Here is an 18694-nt window from a genome sequence, read left to right as displayed (position 1 = left end):
AACAGGTGAGTGATCAGGCAAACCAGTGAGTCGGAAACGAGGAGCAAGGAGCGCGAGTGATCAATAAAGCTGAACAAGGTTCCGCACCATGCTGTGTTTTGCATTCCCTTCTTACCTGCGTTTAACGAGTTGTGGCATGTGTTCCTTGTTGTGCCGCTGTGGGGGGCGTGACAGTATATACTAGTGTACACACTAATATTAATTAATTTATATTTAACTTATACCGCATCTATTTGTATTGTCTGTGCACCTTGTCAGGAGTCTTGGTTCTGCGTGTTTGGGTAGCATTTGTATGTCTTTGTATCGGCTGCTGTATGAAACTGAATTTCCACTTTGGGATCAGTAAAATATTTATATTATCTCTTAATTAATAGAGTTAAATCTACATGATTCGTGCTTATGGAATTATCAATAAATACACCTTCTGATAATTCAGTAATAACAAATCCATGCTAATTTCTTTATAATTCTCAAAAATTAAGCAGTACACCTTACTGCCTCTCCATAAAGTACTATTCAGTCATAATGAACGGAGACATGGAATCCCACATGGACTTTTTTCATCCACATATTTACATGGAACTTTTTGTATAGCCCATAAAAATAATATACATTTCTTTGCCAGATATGTAAGAATAATCAGACTATGTTCAATGACTTAAAAAATTATCTTGGGATACCGTTTGAGAAGAAAATAGAGGGTGGTTAAAATTTTTGCTAAAGATTTTTGAATGGTTAAGTGATCACCATTCCAGTAAGCTTGTATCCTATGACATTCCCAGAATAAATGTATAAAAGCACCCGGAAAGACCTTACGTATAGCACAGGTCTGGTGCCCCTGGGAACCCAACCCAACAGAGTGAGACAAGAGCCTGTGAATGAGCCTGAAGTTTTGTTCCTGGATCTACACGGAGGTGCTGGCACAGAAGACATTTACACATGTCATTCATCATCATTAAAAGACAAGGCATGTCATGAGTCCTACTGTATGTCTTCCTCAGTGTATCTGTTGTGCATGTGAACACAGTATCTCATTGAATGAAAAACACATATATAATCATTGGCCGTAAAATCATTATTTTTATATTATGTTTAGGCCACCAATATAGCTATATGATAGTAAAGCTCTCCTTGGTTTATAATAACTATAAACTGTAAATGTGTAGGGGCGCAGTGGGTTGGACCGGGTCCTGCTCTCTGGTGGGTCTGGGGTTCGAGTCCTGCTTGGGGTGCCTTGCGACGGACTGGCGTCCCGTCCTGGGTGTGTCCCCTCCCCCTCTGGCCTTACGCCCTGTGTTGCCGGGTTGGCTCCGGTTCCCTGCGACCCCGTCTGGGACAAGTGGTTCTGCAGGTGTGTGTGTGTATGTGTGTAAATCTGCATAACTGCAATAACAGAACCTTGCACTATTCACCAGAACTGCAAAAGTGCTCTGTTTTTCAGTGTCACATTCATTCACTTAGACCAGGGGTCAGCAACCCGCGGCTCCGGAGCCGCAAGTGGCTCTTTCATCCTTCTGCTGCGGCTCCCTGTAGATTTGGAAAATAAATAATAAATATTTAATTTAAATTTATTTTATTTTAGTTAGTTAGTTTTTTTAAAAAAATGTAATTCTAAATTCTAAGATTATGATGCTCTTGTAACATTAAAATAAACTCTGTTTAATTTTTTTGTCGCTCAAAATATGCGTCATAACTGCCGACTTGCGAAATCCACCGGCGCGAAATTGAAAATTCCATTCAATTCAGATCAAGCTTTTCAACCCCAGGTAGGCAAACATGGATAAATGCAAGAAAATAAAAGTTTCTGAAGAAAACAGAACATTTAATGAGATGTGGACAGATTCATTTGCTTTTACTGCTGACGAGAGTGGCTTCCCAGTATGCCTAATAATATGTGGTGAAAAATTCGCGAACAACAAAAAAGTCAAAATGTTGCTAGACATTTCCACAATAAACACACAGCCTTTGCTGAAAAATATCCGGATGGAGATGAGAGAAAAAAAGCCGTTTCGGAACTGTTGCGGAAGGTTGATCGGCATTTTTGGTTTGCTGCAGCCGGCAAGTTAAAATTTTGATGTCATGAATACGAAGAAGAGGACTCAATTAGACATTGAACATTTTATTTGAAAGTAACCTTCAACCCAGCGACTTTTTTGGTTAGTTCAAACTGTTCAAAATATTTTTGTTTGCCTGCAGAAATAAAATTTCGTTTTCTCGGTAGCAGTTCATTGATTTCATAAATGCAACACACTACAGTTTTTTCTATACTTTCCATAAAGGTAAAAAACGATATCATATATGCAGTGTTATCTTCATTTTAGATGTCAAAAGGGTTTTGTGGCTCCCTGTGTTTTTTTTCTGTGGGAAACGGGTCCAAATGGCTCTTTGAGTGTTTAAGGTTGTCGACCCCTGACTTAGACACTTTCTTCTAAAGCAACTTCCAACAGATACTACATACATAGCACACACCTTATTCACCAAGGTGACTCCCTGACTGCTAGATACACTACTTGGGTCACTCATCCATACATCGGTGGAACACACTCTCTCTGTCACTCACACACTATGGGTGAACCTGAACAGCATGTCTTTGGACTGTGGAAGGAAACACACTCAGACACGGGGAGAACATACAAGCTCCATACAGGCTGAGTGGGGATCGATCCCACGTCCTCTCGCACCATCCAGCTGCTGTGAGACAACAGCGCTACTCGCGGTGCCGCTGTGCTGCCGTTGTGCAAGAAACCTGACCTAGTAACGAATGATGTTTTCTTAGTATCCGCGAGAATTGGACAGATTTATAATTTTGTTTGTCATATACGCGTCCGATTTCCTTCCGTGTGCTCACTTGGAAGTTGGAGCAGAATAATCATCTGTTAGTGCTGTGAAAACTCAGTCATGCGTGGCGCCCTTATTTTCTTTGCTCTCATTTTATGGCAGTCTTTGCCTGGATTTGGTAAGTGACTTGTTTAAATTAATGGGCACTTTTGTCCTAATGTAAACTTCATAGGTCAATATTAATAATACATATTAATATTGAATATAATAATAGGCTAAATGGAATGTTTTTACAGTGTTTCGCTACATCATCATGTACATAACATTTGTTCAAGATATGGTGGAAAGAAACTAACTAACTGCACTTAAGTTAAGAGTTACACATCTGCATCTAATTATAATAAAAGTATTACGGGGGCGCGGCGGCTTTGGCCAGTGCCTGCTGCTGTGTGGTGGATCTGGGCTTGGAGCCCTGCTTGGGGTGCCTTGTGATGGAGTGGCTTCCCGTCCTTCGCTCCAGTCCGCCGCCCCCCCCAATAAAGACAGACAATCCCAGTTCTAAAGTGACTGTTTAATAAACTCAGAACACACTACACTTACTGATCTGCAAATTATTACGATGTATTATTATACCAAGATCTGGTTAGAAAGCAGGTACCGATGCCATGGGGTGCGACAGCCCGCCGACCTGAGCAGCGGATTCGCCGCTTTTAACAACCCAAACCGTACAGCCTATCTCTCTTTCTCTCTCTCTTTTCTGCTTCTCACTCACACAAAGTGCTTTTTTGTCTTTTGCTTGTCCCCTTGCATTTTCGTCTATATTTAGCTTTGCTTTTTTCAAATATTTCTGCTTTTACGAGAGAAGTGGACGTAAATTACACTAAATCTGTCAGTCATCTGTACGCTTGGAATCGCCCCGTCGCTCACTGATTTTATCGCGTAGTTTGTTTACAGATAAAAGTAGTTCATTCACGGGCTGTGGCAGAGCTGCGTTTTATATTATTATCACCGGTATATATTTTGGTTGAACATAAATTAATGAACACTCGAAATTGCTGCGCGAGGCACATACATTTTTTTTTTTCTTTAGCCATTACATTGGGAAACTTTGCTAGGAAATCTCGGTAAAGTCCAGCACTCTTTTAATTACTGTTGACATCAGCTAAGTGCGTTAAAAGATTTCCCTCTGTTTTTAGTTAAAGAATGAGAAAATTATGGAATTAACTGAATACTAAATGTGTATTGTTGTGTATGTTTTGACAGATGGACATTTCGAATACTACCTAAGGGAGTGTCATTACAGCTCGGAAGAACTGAAAGACATCGAATTTATTTACAGATTCATTTTTAATAAATTGGAATATGCGAGGTACAACAGCACTCTGAATAAGTATACTGGATATACGAAACATGGGGTGTACAATGCGAAGATATGGAACGAAAACGGAGAAACGGACAAACAGCATACCAACGTGGATTCGTACTGCAGGCACAATGCTGAGCTGTACTTCAGAAACATACTGTCGTACACAGGTGAGCACTTGTGTACTGTGTGAAAAGTGCCTCGGCCAGGACAAGTGGAGTGAGTGAGTGCCATGATTTCCTCACTGAAGGCAGACATCGGACCCAAGTGTGCGGAAACACAGGATGGTTTATTAAGGGGAATATAAAACTCGTCGTCAAGAAACAGGCAGGGGTCGCCGAGGCGCAAACGTAGGCAAAGGGAAATCCGAAAGACGTAATCCGTAAAGACAGGCAGAGTAGGTCGAGGGAATCCAGGAAGGTGTAGAACAAGGGAGATGGGTTCGAGGACAAAGAGGAGGGGACCAGGGATGACCAGGGATGCAAGTAGTAAGGCTGAACTAAGATTCTGCATCTTGCTGTGCTCCAAGCTCCCTTTTTATGTGAGCATCTCGTGATCCGACGCAGGACAGGTGTTCCCTGTTGCGCGGAGGTGGAGGGTGTGAGTGTTTTACCATCAGAACCTCTCAGTTTCTTTTTAATTTTGTCACAGGGGACAAACTGTAATAGAATTTCATTGTGTAATACTGTGTCTGTATAGAGACGAGGGACTGTACATCAGTAGAAACTAGGATTTATCGGAATACCTTTGTAAGACGTCATTATGGATTTCTGATCTTTTTTCTTTTTCTGTTTCAGTTGAACCTTCGGTAAGGGTTTATTCTGAGAAATCTGGCAGTCAGAGACACTCCACTATGCTGGTATGCAGTGCGTATAACTTCTACCCAGAGGGAATCAAACTGACTTGGCTGAGAGATGGGAAGGAGGTGAAGACTGATGTGACTTCCACTGAAGAGCTCTATGATGGAGACTGGTACTATCAGATACACTCTTACCTGGAGCTCACACCCAAATCTGGAGAGACCATCGCCTGCAAGGTGGAACACAGCAGCTTTTCTGAGCCCAAGGTCTTCAAATGGGGTAATAAACTATACTGAACAAAACAGTTATATTGCATGGAAAAAACTTTGGCACAGAGGAGGAAGTGGAGTAGCTGGTGCTGTAGTGGTTGGAGCTGCAGCCTTTGGACCCAAAGGTTACAGGTTCACATTCTACCTCTTGCTATTGCACCTTTGAGCAAGGTACTTCCCCTAAGTTGCACCAGTAAAGTTATCCAGCTACATAGATAGTAAATTAATTGTAACTTGCTTTGGACAAAGTATTGAGTGAATGTAAGGGAGGTGTCTGGTAAAGTCAGAATTGTCTAATTTATATACAACTGCAATAATATATCTGAACAAAATAAGACTGCAAGATAGTTTGCTTTTGTCATATAATTTTTTTTTTTACATTTTTACACTCCTATTACAGGTACACATTGTTTATTATTATGGTTTGCATCATAGAGTAGAAGAGGATTTTTTCCTCTGAAAAATCCTTCAAATTGCTATACCGTCAGTGTGTTAATGATGAATTATGAGGAGGTATTGAACAATAACCTTCTTGGCTGCCGTCAAAGCTGTTAGCCCATTATTCAAATCTTTACTTTGGAATTTGGAGTTGCCATGATGGAGATGCAGAGTAGGGTCCCTGAGAAAGTGTATGTCAGTCAACGTTGAGATACAATCAACAACCTCCACCCAGAAAGCATATACTTCTAGACAGTTCTACATAGTGTACGTGAAGGTACTTGGTGCTCCTTGTGGACAGTTAGTGCAATCAGGAGATGGAACCAACCCCATTATGGGTGCTATACAAAGTGACAGGTAAGCTCTCTGGCAGAATTTCAAGTGAATAAACTCATGATTATGGTTATTCAAGGCTCCAGAAGCATTTTATCCCACTCTGCTTTCCAGTCCACGTCTCTGTTCCTCTGTGCCATAGCTTTGTCCCATTTTTCTGATCAGTAACATTAACGAACAGCTGTGTATACTATAAATTTATCCATCCATCCATCCATCCATCTTCCTCCACTTTATCCGGGGCCGGGTCGCGGGGGCAGCAGTCCGAGCAGAGTCCTCCAGACTTCCCTCTCCCCGCACACCTCCTCCAGTTCCTCTGGGGGAACCCCAAGGCGTTCCCAGGCCAGCCGGGAGACATAGTCTCTCCAACGTGTCCTGGGTCTGCCCCGAGGCCTCCTCCCAGCGGGACAAGCCCGGAACACCTCCCCAGGGAGGCGTCCAGGAGGCATCCGGAACAGATGCCCGAGCCACCTCAACTGGCTCCTCTCGATGCGGAGGAGCAGCGGCTCTACTCCGAGCTCCTCCCGGGTGACTGAGCTCCTCACCCTATCCCTAAGGGTGCGCCCAGCCACTCTGCGGAGGAAACTCATTTCTGCCGCTTGTATCCGCGATCTCATTCTTTCGGTCATGATCCAGAGTTCATGACCATAGGTGAGGGTAGGAACGTAGATCGACCGGTAAATTGAGAGCTTCGCCTTACGACTCAGCTCCCTCTTCACCACAACAGACCGGTACAATGACCGCATTACTGCGGACGCCGCACCGATCCGTCTGTCGACCTGCCGCTCCATTTTTCCCTCACTCGTGAACAAAACCCCGAGATACTTAAACTCCTCCACTTGAGGGAGCAACTCCCCCCTAACCCGGAGGGAGCAATCCACCTTTTTCCGACTGAGAACCATGGCCTCGGATTTGGAGGTGCCGATTCTCATCCCCGCCACTTCGCACTCGGCTGCAAACCTCCCCAGTGCACGCTGCAAGTCTTGACTTGATGAAGCCAACAGGACCACATCGTCCGCAAAAAGCAGAGACGAGATCTCGCGGCCACCAAAACAGACACCCTCCGTTCCCTGACTGCGCCTAGAAATTCTGTCCATAAAGATAATGAACAGAATCGGTGACAAAGGGCAGCCCTGGTGGAGTCCAACATGCACCGGGAACAGTTCTGACTTACTGCCGGCAATGCGAACCAAGCTCCTACTCCGGTCATACAGGGAACGAACAGCCCGTAGCAACGAGCCCCGAACCCCATAATCCCGAAGTACCCCCCATAGGATGCCACGAGGGACACGGTCGAATGCCTTCTCCAGGTCCACAAAACACATATGGACTGGTTGGGCAAACTCCCACAAACCCTCCAGCACCCTAGTGAGGGTATAGAGCTGGTCCAGTGTTCCACGGCCAGGGCGAAAACCGCATTGCTCCTCCTGAATCCGAGGTTCGACTACCGGTCGGATTCTCCTTTCCAGTACCCTGGCATAGACTTTCCTAGGGAGGCTAAGGAGTGTGATCCCCCTGTAGTTGGAACACAATCTCCGGTCCCCCTTCTTAAAAAGAGGGACCACCACCCCGGTCTGCCAGTCCAGAGGCACCGTTCCCGAACTCCACGCGATGCTGCAGAGGTGTGTCAGCCAAGACAGCCCCACAACATCCAGAGACTTGAGAAACTCGGGGCGGATCTCATCCACCCCCGGAGCCTTGCCACCGAGGAGTTTTTTGACTACCTCAGCAACTTCAGCCAGGGTAATGGACGAGTCCCCCTCCAAGTCCCCAGCCTCAGCTTCCTCTACGGAAGGCGTGTCGGAGGGATTGAGGAGATCCTCAAAGTACTCCTTCCACCGCCCGAGAACATCCTCAGCTGAGGTCAGCAGCGCGCCACTTCCACTGTAAACAGTGTTCGTGGAACACCGCTTCCCCCCTCTGAGTCGCCGGACGGTTTGCCAGAATCTCTTTGAGGCCGACCGAAAGTCTTCCTCCATGGCCTCACCGAACTCCTCCCAAGCCCGAGTTTTTGCCGCGGCGACTGCCAGAGCCGCGCTCCGTTTGGCCCGTCGGTACCTGTCAGCTGCTTTAGGAGTCCCATGAGCCAGCCAGGCCCGATAGAACTCCTTCTTCAGCTTGACGGCATCCCTTACTTCCGGTGTCCACCACCGTGTTCGGGGATTGCCGCCGCGACAGGCGCCGGAGACCTTATGGCCGCAGCTCCGAACCGCCGCCCCGACAATGGAGGCGCGGAACATAGTCCATTCAGACTCAATGTCCCCCACCTCCCTCGGGACCTGGTTGAAGCTCTGTCGGAGGTGGGAGTTGAAGACCTCTCTGACAGGGGCCTCCGCCAAACGTTCCCAACAGACCCTCACTATGCGTTTGGGCCTGCCAGGTCTGTCCAGCTTTTTCCCCCGCCATCGAATCCAACTCACCACCAGGTGGTGATCAGTTGACAGCTCAGCCCCTCTCTTCACCCGAGTGTCCAAGACATATGGCCGAAGGTCAGAAGAAACGACTACAAAGTCGATCATCGACCTCCGACCTAGGGTGTCCTGGTGCCAAGTGCACTGATGGACACCCTTATGCATGAACATGGTGTTCGTTATGGATAAACCGCGACTAGCACAGAAATCCAATAACAACTCACCGCTCGGGTTCAGATCAGGGAGGCCGTTCCTCCCAATCACGCCCCTCCAGGTATCACTGTCGCTGCCCACGTGGGCGTTAAAGTCCCCCAGTAGAACGACAGAGTCCCCAGTGGGAGCGCTTTCCAGCACGCCCCCCAGGGACTCTAAAAAGGCCGGGTACTCTACACTGCCGCTAGGCGCATAAGCACAAACGACAGTGAGAGACCGTTCCCTGACCCGAAGGCGTAGGGAGACGACCCTCTCATTCACCGGGGTAGACTCCAACACATGGCGGCTGAACTGGGGGGCTATTAATAAGCCCACACCAGCCCGCCGCCTCTCACCTTGGGCAACGCCAGAATAGTGGAGAGTCCACCCCTGATCGAGGAGAGTGGTTCCAGAACCCAAGCTGTGAGTGGAAGTGAGCCCGACTATATCTAGACGGTATCTCTCGACTTCCCGCACCAGCTCAGGCTCCTTCCCCGCCAGTGAGGTGACATTCCAAGTCCCAAAAACCAGAGTTGGCGCCCGAGGTTTGGGTCGGCCGGGCACTCGGCCCCGACCACCGCCCAAATCACAATGCACCGGCCCCTTACGGTTTCTCCGGCAGGTGGTGAGCCCACCGAAGAGCGGCTCCACGTCATGGCTTCGGGCTGAGCCCGGCCAGGCCCCGTGGGCATAGACCTGGCCACCAGGCGCTCGCATGCGAGCCCCCCCCCAGGCCTGGCTCCAGGGTGGGGCCCCGGTGACCCCATACCGGGCGGGGTAAACGAAAGCCTTGATTTTTCCGTCATAAGGGGTTTTTGAACCGCGCTTTGTCTCGTCTGTCATCCAGGACCTGTCTGCCATGGGAGACCCTACCAGGGGCATATAGCCCCAGACAACATGGCTCCTGGACTCATTCAGGCACTCAAACCCCTCCACCACGGTAAGGTGGCGGTTCACGGAGGAGACTATAAATTTAGCATAGATAAAAGAGACAAGTCTTCTGAGACAGTCTTCATTTTTTTTAAACAGAGACTTTAAATAAAATTTTAAGACTTTTAAATAAACCTTTAAGTTTCAGCAGGAAATCACTCAATCTTTTGTCATCTGTTTTGCAGCAATTTGCAGAAATTTACTGCCAATTGTGGGTTGGTTTGCTTTCACTCTTCTGTACATTTCATTCTGTTTCTGTCCGCAATTTTGAAGTTGCATTAATTCCAGTATTTATCAGTATCTAAGTAAGCAGCTTAGTACGTCTAGTAAAATTAAACAATCACTAGTGCACAAAATGCACAGCATGTTTTATTCTCATATTTTTTGTAACTATTTGATGTAGAAATTATTATCGTTGAAGGCTCCGTATGGCTGTCGGTTGAAAGTAATAGTAAATTGGAAGTTTTCTCTTGAATTTTAAAATTTGAAAGTAAAACATCCAAAACACCCAGGTAAGACACACCAAGACATTTGTTTGGTGACATTGACATTTGCAAGATATTATGTTGGACCAAGATAAATTTAAGTACACAATTCACTCGGCCTATAGCTGATCCTTGTTATAAAAATAAATAAAAACATATAAGTATACCTGCCAGAGCAATTTCCGTGATGTTTTTTACGTATGTTTTATGTTCCAAATTAAAATTGACTGTCATGTCATTGTAACAAACCTTAAAATAGAAGACTGCACATTCAGAATTTAGACTAATTGTAAAACATTGTCTTGGCCATTAAATGTCCTATGGCCTTTTAAAAGAAGTCACATTTTGTGGTGTACAAATGAATTAAGGTAAATACATAAAAAGCATTATGGAAATTGCTCTGGTAAACATAACATGAAGTTTAAATAGTTCTAATTAAACCAACGGAATAACCATTAATTTTCAGATCCTTCAATGTCTGATGGGGACAGGAACAAAGTGATCATTGGGACTTCTGGACTGCTTTTGGGCCTGATCCTCTCACTTGCTGGGGTGATTTTCTACAAGAAGAAATCCACAGGTGAGAATTAAAATTATTACTACTGTGGTTTGTCATGGGACGGCATGGCGGCAACGCAGGTAGCTATACTGCCTCACAGAGCCAGGGCTGTTTGGGCATGAGTTTGAATCTGACTTAGTCAGTGTGGAGTTTGCATGTTCTCCCTGTGTCAGCATGGGTTGCTTATAGGTGCTCTAGTTTCCTCACACATTTCAATAACATGCAGTTCAGGTGGAGTAGTGACAGTAAATTCCCTGTAATGTGTGAATGGCTGAATGCTGTGTGTAGCTACCCTGTGATGGACTGGAATCTCATCCAGAGTGCACCCCGTCACAGTGATTCTGGGACTGGCACCGGGCGCCCTTGATTAGGACGAGTGGTTTGCAAAAATGCAGAATGAATATGAATATTCCTTTTTATAATTTATGGTTATAAATGGTAGACTGAATATGGATAACTATATAGTGTAACAGATTGTAGCTTTCTGCAAGCAGCCACTAACTCATTCAGCATGTTGTTTATTTGGATGCATAATGTGCAATACTAAGATATAACCTTTCATATGCATTTTACAGTTTGTTAAAATTTTTATGTTACTTGTACACTTTTGATTTTTTTTTTTTTTGTTTTGTTTTACAGGGAGAATCCTGGTACCAGCAAGTTAAGTTTAGGTATGTTACCCTTGCTGTTCTACTATGCTTTTTTTAGACTGCAATTTTTATACGATACTGTGCCTATAAAAAGTGTTCATACACAGCCTCCAGACTCAGTTATTTTATTTTGGTATTTGTAATTAGTTAAAAGCTTTTTTTCATTTGTATAAATGTTTTCACTTTGACATTGAGTAGTAGTTTTCTGTTTGAAAAAAGCCTAATTAAATATTGCGACTCAATGTTGTAAAATAATAAAACATGAATAAGTCTAAGGGGGTGAATAATTTTAAAGGCAGTATACACTAACCTCATTTTTTATTTGCACCTGCTGGAACTACAATATATTGAATTAATAGAAAAGATATAACATAGTTTCTGAAGATTTCTGACAAAGCTCTTCTGCTATATTTCAGTTATTGCTCCACTGTCAAAAGGAGAGTAACTTTGTGGACCTCAGTTATGGGGAAACTTCATATTTCACAGTTACTGCTGTTATTGTTCTTTAATTGTTCTAATGTTTTTGATTTTAAGCAGAGATTGAGATATTGGACTTTATAATATATACAAACTGTTCTAGCTTGGGGGGGGTGCGGTGGCGCAGTGGGTTGGACCGCAGTCCTGCTCTCCGGTGGGTCTGGGGTTCGAGTCCCGCGTGGGGTGCCTTGCGACGGACTGGCGTCCCGTCCTGGGTGTGTCCCCTCCCCCTCCGGCCTTACGCCCTGTGTTGCCGGGTAGGCTCCGGTTCCCCGTGACCCCGTAAGGGACAAGCGGTTCTGAAAATGTGTGTGTGTGTGTGTGTGTTCTAGCTTGAAGGCAATGCTCTTACATTTCATACATAGATTTATGTTATAACTCAGACATTGTTTTGGTAAGTAGGTCAGATTACTTGGTGCTTTATAACAATTTAATCACACCGTGTTCCTCGTTTTGGAGAGATACACTGAGTAACATTAGTTCTAGTACTTGGCAATTATAAATGCATATATGATTTCTTTGAAATCTGTCTATACTGTATTATGTTTTTTAAAGACTTAATTTCATGATGGTTGCTTTGGTTGTTATTGTAAAACCTCTTGCTACTCCTTTGTTACTCCTTTTTAAGTAGGCATTTACATTTTCAGGTTAATGTTTATTATATGAAATAATTATTAAATAACCATGCCAGTTCACAGAGTGAACTGGTAAATGTTGCTAATTTAGTACTTTACAACCTTTACAGTAAATACAGATCCAGAAACTTGTTAGTCATAGTAATCCTTAAGAAATACTTTGGAATATTTTAGGTAAATTATTCTGTTATTAGGGGTTGTGGTGGAGCAGTGGCGCAGTGGGTTGCACTGGGTCCTGCTCTCCGCTGGGTCCGGGGTTTGAGTCCCGCTGGGGGTGCCTTGCGATGGACTGGCGTCCTGTCCTGGGTGTGCCCCTTGCCCCCCAGCCTTATGCCCTCTGTTGCTGGGTTAGGTTGTGACCCCCTATAGGACAAGCAGTTCTGATGGTGTGTGTATTCCTTCATTACACAGTTTAGTTCTTTCCAGTGAAATTGCCCCCAATCAGTGACCTAAAGAATGTGGTCAGACTTCAAACTTCTTGTTTATGGCAGGGCTCTGGGTGATCTGTGAGCAAAACACCATGAATTACTGTGACCTTCCATTCCTGAGTTTAACAATGTTCATGTTTTACTATGAATTTTACAGTTTTACAATTTTAATAACATTTGTAATGTGAATCAGGAAAAAACAAGTGACTATATATTTATGTTGCCTGTTGCACCAAAGAAATTACTGAGAAAATTAATTATGAAAGTAATAGTTGATAACAATAAGCAATCATATAATGCTGTTGTCATATGCAAAGCACTTTGTATTATAAAGCACACGAGTAGCTCCAGAATGTTCAATGAAGTTCAACTTAGTAAGTAATGGAGTTTTTAATATACAATTAATGTACAGGAGATAATAGCCAAGATAATCTGCTTTTTCAGTACAGCCTTAATGGGAATTTCAAAAACAACAAAATATGGAATTTTACATGAATAAGATATCATATCACCAGTAATAAATAATAAGATGTAATAAGATACCAGTGTTCCTTGCATTTGTACTAGTTATTTTATAACCAAGAAGCTCATTCAGAAGTCACTAATAAGCTTCCTATAAGGTTTTCTCCAAAATCAAAAACTTTGTCTCCAGTTTCTGTTGAAGTATTTTTCTTTATGTCACTTGTTCAACCTGATTATCTATTGAGAGGATCACAGAAATCTGTTCCAATTTGGACAGTGAACTTATTGTTTATTTTTGACAGTTTATCTTTGACATAGATTGAGGAAGAAGCAGAAAGGATACTTTTTTGTGTCTTATTCCTAAAATGTGCTGTTATTGTTTTCCTCTTAAACCTGTTTAAAAATGTTATCCATCTCATGCAAACATTGAAACAAACCACCCTGTTGAACACGGCACTTATACCAATACTTTTATGATTCATAAAGCACCTGCAGAGGTCAATTTTCACTTAACCATTATTTAGCAGATACATTTGTCTGAGGCAATTTACAATTGTTTACCCGTTCATACAGCTAGGTAATTTACTGCAATAATTTCAGTATAAACACCTTGCTCAAGGGTACTAAAGCTAGAGGTGGGCTTTGAATCAACAACCTTTGGGTTCAAAGGCAGCAGCTCTAATCAGTACACTAGTCACCATCCTCTATAATCAAAATCACTTTTGTTATGGTCTTCGTGTAACTATTTTTCTTTCTCGCTCTTGTTTAGCCTGATTAACTATTGAGTGCATCACAGGAATCTGAGCCTTTTGGACACTGTTTACATTGAAAAGCATCTGTATCTTAATAAATAAGTATTTATCTGTTCCAGTCCCGAGTGCCCGTCCTGTCAACCCCTGCTTCTTGTTCTCCAGTCCTGATCCAGCGTTCCAGTCCGGTATTTCATCACGCCTCCGTGTTCAAGTCTTACTCAGATTCACGTTTCACTTTTCACCTTTGTTGCGAACACACTGTGTGTCTCTTTGTCCCACGTTCATTGTTTCACCTCCACCCAGTGCTTTACAGTTTGCACAGTGCACTTCTAATATCACTCTGCATGTGGGGTCATTTTACTTCTCACCCGTGTTCGGACGTCACAGCAACACACGTCATTTATAAACATTGGTTAACTGGTAGGCTCCGGTTCCCCACGACCCCATGGGACAAGCGATTCAGAGATGTGTGTGTGTGTGTGTTTCATATAAAAATGAAAAATGTATCAAAACTAGTTAAGACTACTTAATTAGATACATAATGTCAAAGATGCTCAGTTAGATATTAGGTTACCACCCACTGATGATTAGTCAGGAGAAACTGTTTTGGACTAAACAAAATGTCAAATGACAGGAAATTTTTTCAGCAAGTCCAGGGCAGTGAGAACTTATCTTTCCAACTCAAAACCATTCTGTAACATCCCCCTGATTCGTCATTCAGGACAGAGCTTGGACCCATATTTATTGAATTCAAATACAGGTTTTATTTGTAAGAATATTGGAGAAGACTTTAGAAACACACACACAATGTCTACAGCTGCTTGTCCCGAGCAGGGTCACGGTAAACCGCAGCCTAACCCAGCAACACAGGGCGCAAGGCTAGAGGGGGAGGGGACAGGACACACCCAGGATGGGACACCTGTCCATCACAAGGCACCCCTAGCAGGACTCAAACTCCAGACCCACCAGAGAACAGCCCCCAGCCAAACATGCTGCACCACTGCACCTCTGCATCCCCATTACTTTAGAAACTCTGAACTTTTAAAACAATTTAAAATTTCTTCACATCATTGAAAAGTAGATGTGTCGTAGCTGGTTGGTCTCTGTCAGTCCTTTCTCTCTCTGCACTGACAGAGGGGCAAAATAGATAGTAGGTCTTTAGATCTTTACATCTAATTGCAATAAGTAGGTGCTTGTGTCAGGAAGACCTGGAAACCAGGTGTTTAGAGTAACTAGGTGCAAGTGTAGGTTCTGTTCCCTCACCCCTCACATGTCCCTCATACCCTTTCAGAGGTCTCAGTCCCCTTTCAGCAAAAACATAACATGTAACACTTTGTCAGTAAAATTGATGGGGTTACTGTTTTTTCAGTTGATTTACTGACTAGGTGTTGTAATAAGGTTTAAATTAGCGTATGTGCTGAAATTCACTTTATTTTATAATCAAACTTACCAGATAAAGTTGTCAAGTTAATTGTTTTAGAAGAATGGAGTAATTGATAAACAACCAACCAACATTTATCAGCTTTGTGCATACTTAGTTTTTTCTACTGTTTGGTGTGATTAATTTTTTAGTTTTGTTTTTTTTTTTTTTTTGTTCATGCCACCTCAGATCTGTGTACTCCATAAATTACATTATTTGCTACATTAACTGCTTTCCAAAATATACTCTCTACCAATTCTTACTGCAGCTACTTGTGTAATGTATGCTGGATAAATGGTGGTATTACTCTAACTGTACTTAGAGAAACACTTGTCTGCATCTGTGGCTGGTAGTGAAATGCACTTGCTTTCTCTAAGTTGTATGTTGCTTTAGAAAAGTGTGTTAAATGAATACATGTAAATGGCTAGTAATAGAATTTCTTCTTCTGACACTGAAGAACATGAGATCTTTACTGCTGAAACAATTACATGTATTATGTTCTTCTTGGAAATTTTTCACATTTTCACTCCTGAAATTTACATTTGCTTTTGGACATGGCATAGAACATTTGACTTCCCCCCACATCACTGTTAGCGTTACATATTAGGCAGCATCAGAGTTGTGACATTGGGTGGAGGTACGGTGCGTGTGTGTGTGTGTGTGTGTGTGTATACCCTCCAGCAGACTGGTGTCCCCTGACTGTGGTGTTTCTTGCCAAGCCTAGTGCCCTGTATTTCCAGGATAGGCTATGGACCACTGCAACCCTGATGATGGGATTCTGACAAAGTATGAGATTCATATTTTAATGACAATTAAATGCTATTCTGTTATTTTTCCCTTTTAACAATGAGTTAAGACATCAGCTACCTGTCAGTTATGAATTTATCAGCTGATATTATATGGAATAGGAGGGTGTGGTGGCACAGTGGGTTGGACCACGGTCCTGCTCCCCGGTGGGTCTGGGGTTCGAGTCCCGGTTGGGGTGCCTTGCGATGGACTGGTGTCCTGTCCTGGGTGTGTCCCCTCCCCCTCCAGCCTTACGCCCTGTGTTACCGGGTAGGCTCCGGTTCCCCGTGACCCCGTATGGGACAAGCGGTTCTGAAAATGGGTGGGGGTGGGGAGCTGTTGCTCAGTTTCAGGCCCAAGGGAAAACAATAAAAACATGCCAGGCCAATCAAAACACTACATATCATATGTTGTCAGGCAAAGTGGTTTCAATGACAGATTCCAAGAAATTGTCATGCCCATGACATTGGACGGGACGTGCGCATCAGGGAAACGTGGCATAAAAGGGCTGCTTGGATACACCGGCTCGTGGAACCTCACTTGAGCCACTGTAGACCTAGTGGCTACTCGCTGTGCTCCGCAGCTCCCTGTTCCTTCCTTGTCCCCGACGGATTTTCTCTGGCTCTCTGACCTTCGGCTTTGTTTCACGGACTTTGACTCTGGTTTTCCCGTTACTACGGCTGCTCCTTGGTGGCCACATTATAGACCAACTGCAGTTATAAGAAAATAACTACATTCAGAATTTCATGTATAGTATTTCATGAATTTAATTAGTAGTTAACTCATTAGCTTGATAATTCAGTCTGACTAGATGAGTTGTCAGGTGCATGGTGAACAAACAGGAGTGTGAAGGTTTAGCAAACTTTTCATTAATATCAGGTATAACCAGATGATGTCAAACTCCCTGGAACCAAATCAGTTCCTGATGCGGAAGAAAAAGTGAAAAAAGCAGACAGTGGCTTTTCGGTTGTGGTGGACCTGATCTGTAGTGAATAATAAATGGAAAGAAAAACAAAAGTAAATCAAAGTGACCTGGTGAAGAGGAAATAGTAGTGGGACTGAATGGTGGTGTAGCAGGTAGCACTGCTGCCTCACAACACCTGAGGTGTTCGGACTTAGGTGTGACTCTAGCTCAAGTCGGTATAGCGTTCCCATATTCTCCCCGTGTCTGTCTGGGTTTTCTCCGGGTGCTTTGGTTCCCTCCCACAGTCCAAAGTCATACAGTTTCGGTGGACTGATGATGTCAAATTGCCTGTAGTGTGTGACTGAGTAGGTGTGTCCATGTGGCTACCCTGTGATTATTGGCATCCTATCCAGGGTGTTTCTTTCCAGACTTGCTGTCACGCTCCAAGTCATGTGTCCAACAACCACACCTGTGGGAGATAAAGGATGACAAGTATAAAAGCAGCAGCCTGGAAACACCTGATTGCAGAATTTCACCGTTAGGAAGACGCAACTCGCTCCACAACCTGTCTCCCTTGTTTGCTCCTCGTTCTCTCCCCTCCTTGTCCCAGTGTCCTTGTGTCAGATGATCCTTGGCTCTTCGACCTATGGCTTCGCTCCACTGACCACCGTTTTATGTTACTCTCCAAGCAACGTTTGCAGATCACCCGACCCTTGCTCGTCCCTGACCACACCTTGGTCTTTTCCCTGATGAGACACAGCGCTTGCGATTGAGACAGTCTACTGTCAAATAGAAAAATTACTATACTGCTGTTTTCAAGTCTATCAAAACAGTTCTAATTGCTGAAAGTTAATCTCCTCCTTTCATTCTGTGATAGTAAAACAACCTTTCCATCGCATCAGTTGTGTGACTTTATCATTCCTTCACTGCAAGAAATAATTGTACAAATCTTTTAAAAATAAGCACTGAATAATGGCAATATCACACAGCCTGATACTTATTACATGTATGTATCTACAGCATATCATATTGATGCAATGTATAAACCAGAATGCACATTTCAGAAAATGCAGCCTTTACTTTTATGCATAAATTAATCAGCTACAGTAAATAAAGCTTATAGAGGTTCCTGCCATTGAGAATTAATGTATTCAGATTTCAGTGTAAGGCCAGTAATTTTTCAAAAGCTGTCAGTTTTCTGTGTGGAGTTTGCATGTTCTCCCCGTGTCTGCGTGGGTTTCCTCCGGGTGCTCTGGTTTCCTCCCACAGTCCAAAGACATGCTGTTCAGGTTTCCCATAGTGTGTGAGTGACAGAGGGAGAGTGTGTGTTCTACGGATGTATGGATGAGTGACCCAGTGTAAGTAGTGTATCTAGTAGTGTAAGTCACCTTGGTGAATAAGGTGTGTGGGCTAGTACACCACATAGTATGCGTTGTAAGTCGCTTTGGAGAAAAGCGTCTGCTAAGCGAATAAATGTAAAATGTAAATGTATTTGTGTTTCTTTTTTTTTTTTACACCAGCTCTTACGTTGGTGGAGGTTTTCACGTTAGTTACAGTAAATCAACTAAACCATCCTCAGTCAAGTCTTGGCCATCGGGTGGGTCTGCTGCGTGGCGGTCCTG

The 18694-nt window shown here is 43.6% G+C and overlaps 1 protein-coding gene across 1 annotated transcript; it reads left to right on the top strand.

Annotated features, from left to right (window-relative positions):
• Positions 1 to 2866: 2866 nt before the first annotated feature.
• On the top strand, positions 2867 to 14254 carry LOC114909109 (H-2 class II histocompatibility antigen, I-E beta chain-like). Its single transcript, XM_029245925.1, has 6 exons — positions 2867 to 2956; positions 4042 to 4311; positions 4939 to 5220; positions 10466 to 10579; positions 11198 to 11229; positions 14082 to 14254. Exons 1-5 carry the CDS (start codon positions 2899 to 2901, stop codon positions 11221 to 11223), a joined length of 750 nt encoding a protein of 249 aa, XP_029101758.1. The 5' UTR covers positions 2867 to 2898; the 3' UTR covers positions 11224 to 11229; positions 14082 to 14254.
• The last annotated feature ends 4440 nt before the right edge of the window (positions 14255 to 18694 follow it).

Source organism: Scleropages formosus, chromosome 18 (genome assembly GCF_900964775.1).
Source record: "Scleropages formosus chromosome 18, fSclFor1.1, whole genome shotgun sequence".
Taxonomy (NCBI): Eukaryota; Metazoa; Chordata; class Actinopteri; order Osteoglossiformes; family Osteoglossidae; genus Scleropages; species Scleropages formosus.
Note: the sequence above shows the minus strand (reverse complement) of the source record. Positions and strands in the feature narration are given on the sequence as shown.